Source organism: Protobothrops mucrosquamatus, unplaced genomic scaffold, assembly GCF_001527695.2.
Source record: "Protobothrops mucrosquamatus isolate PMUCROS unplaced genomic scaffold, P.Mucros_1.0 scaffold1554, whole genome shotgun sequence".
Taxonomy (NCBI): Eukaryota; Metazoa; Chordata; class Lepidosauria; order Squamata; family Viperidae; genus Protobothrops; species Protobothrops mucrosquamatus.
In genome coordinates, this window is record NW_015387723.1 from 84,094 (window position 1) to 86,556 (window position 2,463).

Sequence of the window (2,463 nt, forward strand, 5' to 3'; positions counted from 1 at the left end):
TCTATGGGAGGGAATCTGCGGCAGAAGGCGGTCTCGGAGATAACCGGGTCCTATGCCATGAAGCGCTTTAAAGGTGGTAACTAACACCTTAAAGCGCACCCGGAAGGCCACTGGCAACCAGTGCAGCTCGCGCAGCAGCGGTGTCACATGGGAGCGACGAGTCCCTCCCAACACCGCCCGCGCGGCCGCATTCTGGACCCAATTCCAGCAGCCTTTTCTTATATGCTTTAGCCTCCAGTCCCCTAATCATCTTTGTTGCTCTTCTCTGTACTCTTTCTAGAGTCTCAGCATCTTTTTTACATCACGGTGACCAAAACTGGATGCAGTATTCCAAGTGTGGCCTTACCAAGGCATTGTAAAGTGGTATTAACACTTCACATGATCTTGATTCTATCCCTCTGTTAATGCAGCCCAGCACTGTGTTGGCCTTTTTGGCAGCTGCAGCACACTGCTGGCTCATATCTAAGTGATTGTCCACTAGGACTCCGAGATCCCTCTCACAGTTACTACTATTGAGCAAGGTACCCCTTACACTATACCTGTACATTTGGTTTTTCTTGCCTAAATGTAGAACCTTACTTTTTTCACCATTGAATTTCATTTTGTTAGATAGTGCCCGGTATTCAAGTCTGTCCAGATCCTCCTGTATCTTAAGCCTGTCTTCTGGAGTGTTGGCTATTCCTTGGTGTCATCCGCAAATTTGATGAGTTCCCCAACTATCCCCTCATCCAAATCATTGATGAAGATGTTGAAGAGCACTGGGCCCAGAACAGCGCCCTGGGGCACCCCATTACACACTTCCCTCCATGTAGATGCGGTTCCATTGAGGACCACACGCTGAGTATGGCCGGTCAGCCAGCTGACCGGCCGTAATATGTAATACATAAAGAACATTTTTCAGCAATAAAACAGGAAAAGCTGCAGCTTTCTTACCTTCTGTCTGGAGTCTAAAGGTGTCAGTCATCAGATTCTCTTTCAAAATGAGCCCAAGAGCTGCCTGGCACAAAGTCACTTTTGAAATTGATCGTTTGGGTGGAAAGAGCTCACTGTGGTGTTGAGGGATAAAATTAGTGTGAACCTTCCCGGCCTCAAAATCTGGATGGGCTGAGAGATTCAATAAGAAATCCACATTGGTGCTCAGTCCAACAATCTGTCACGGGAGGAAGAGATGCACCAGAAAAAGGCAAATCAGTCAACAGATGCTCTTTGATCCTAACTAATCTTCTATGTAAATAAAAATGTAAATGTTCGTTTGTTCAAAATCTTAAATCTCCGAAAGTTCTTCACCGATTGCTTTGAAATTTTGACACAACGTTGCATTCGAATACGCGCGTGTTTTTATATACTTATATTATATAGATGTCACACCTGTGACAGGTAAAAACATGCTTTTGTGACAGGTAAAAACATGCTTTTTTTGAAAAACAGCGCCATCTGTTGGACGTAAAAGCAACACACGCTTTTACCAGACTGAGCCACAGCAACGCGTGACTGGGTACAGCTAGTAAATTAATAAATCTGCAGCAAGGTATGGAAGACCAAAAGATTAATTCATCAGTTCAGCTTGCATACTGCTATGTTGGTAAAGCCTCGTGGTCATTTATGTGCACAACCATTCAATTAAAATATCTACCATGAAAAAAAATAAAGCAATAGTTCCAGAAAATATATTCTAATGCTAATGAAGAGGTACAAGTATACCACCAAAGTACAAAAGCAAAACAAAGGAATAAACTTGAAAATGTAAATATGCTAAGACGGTGACAGTGACCTATTCTCCAATGGACAGAAAACATTTGGTCTTAAGCAACTTTTGGAACATTAAAATGAATGGGGGGAAATCTCAATGCCAAGGTCTGTTAGTATATTCCATAGTCTTCCATATTTTGTCGAAATCTCTCAAGGATGGATATTCTGAAGGTGTGCTCAACACTGAGTAGCAGGTAGCAGAGAAGAACAGTAGCCAATGTCTAAATTGCAAGGATGGGGGAGGGGAGGAAGGAGACTAATCAAAATCCTACAGGGCATGACGAGTCCCTGAGCAATCAACTAACAATGTCTCAGGATGGTTTCCATCAACCCAATTGCTGGCTTTCACCTGTTGTAGTGGTGAGATTTTGTGTAACTACATCTGAAGAGTCACTTTGGTGTAGTGGTTCAGGCACCAGGCTAGAAACCAGGAAACCATGAATTCTAGTCCTGTCTCAGGCACAAAACCAGCTGGGTGATCTTGGGCCAGTCACTCTTTCTCAGCCCTAGGAAGGAGGCAATGGCAAATCATTTTTGAAATCTTGCCAAGAAAACTGCAGGGATTAGTCCAGTCAAAACTGTCTTAAAGGCATATCTATCTATCTATCTATCTATCTATCTATCTATCTATCTATCTATCTATCTATCTATCTATCTATCTATCTATCTATCTATCATCTATCTATCTATCTATCTATCTATCTATCTATCTAT

The 2,463-nt window shown here is 42.5% G+C and overlaps 1 protein-coding gene across 1 annotated transcript in view; it reads right to left on the bottom strand.

Annotated features, from left to right (window-relative positions):
• MCCC1 (methylcrotonoyl-CoA carboxylase 1) overlaps positions 1-2,463 on the bottom strand; it is a 31,491-nt gene that overhangs the window by 12,648 nt on the left and 16,380 nt on the right. The window contains exon 13 of the mRNA XM_015822403.1: positions 934-1,150. Within this exon, the coding sequence (XP_015677889.1) occupies positions 934-1,150 (217 nt within the window). The remainder of the gene's footprint in view (positions 1-933; positions 1,151-2,463) is intronic.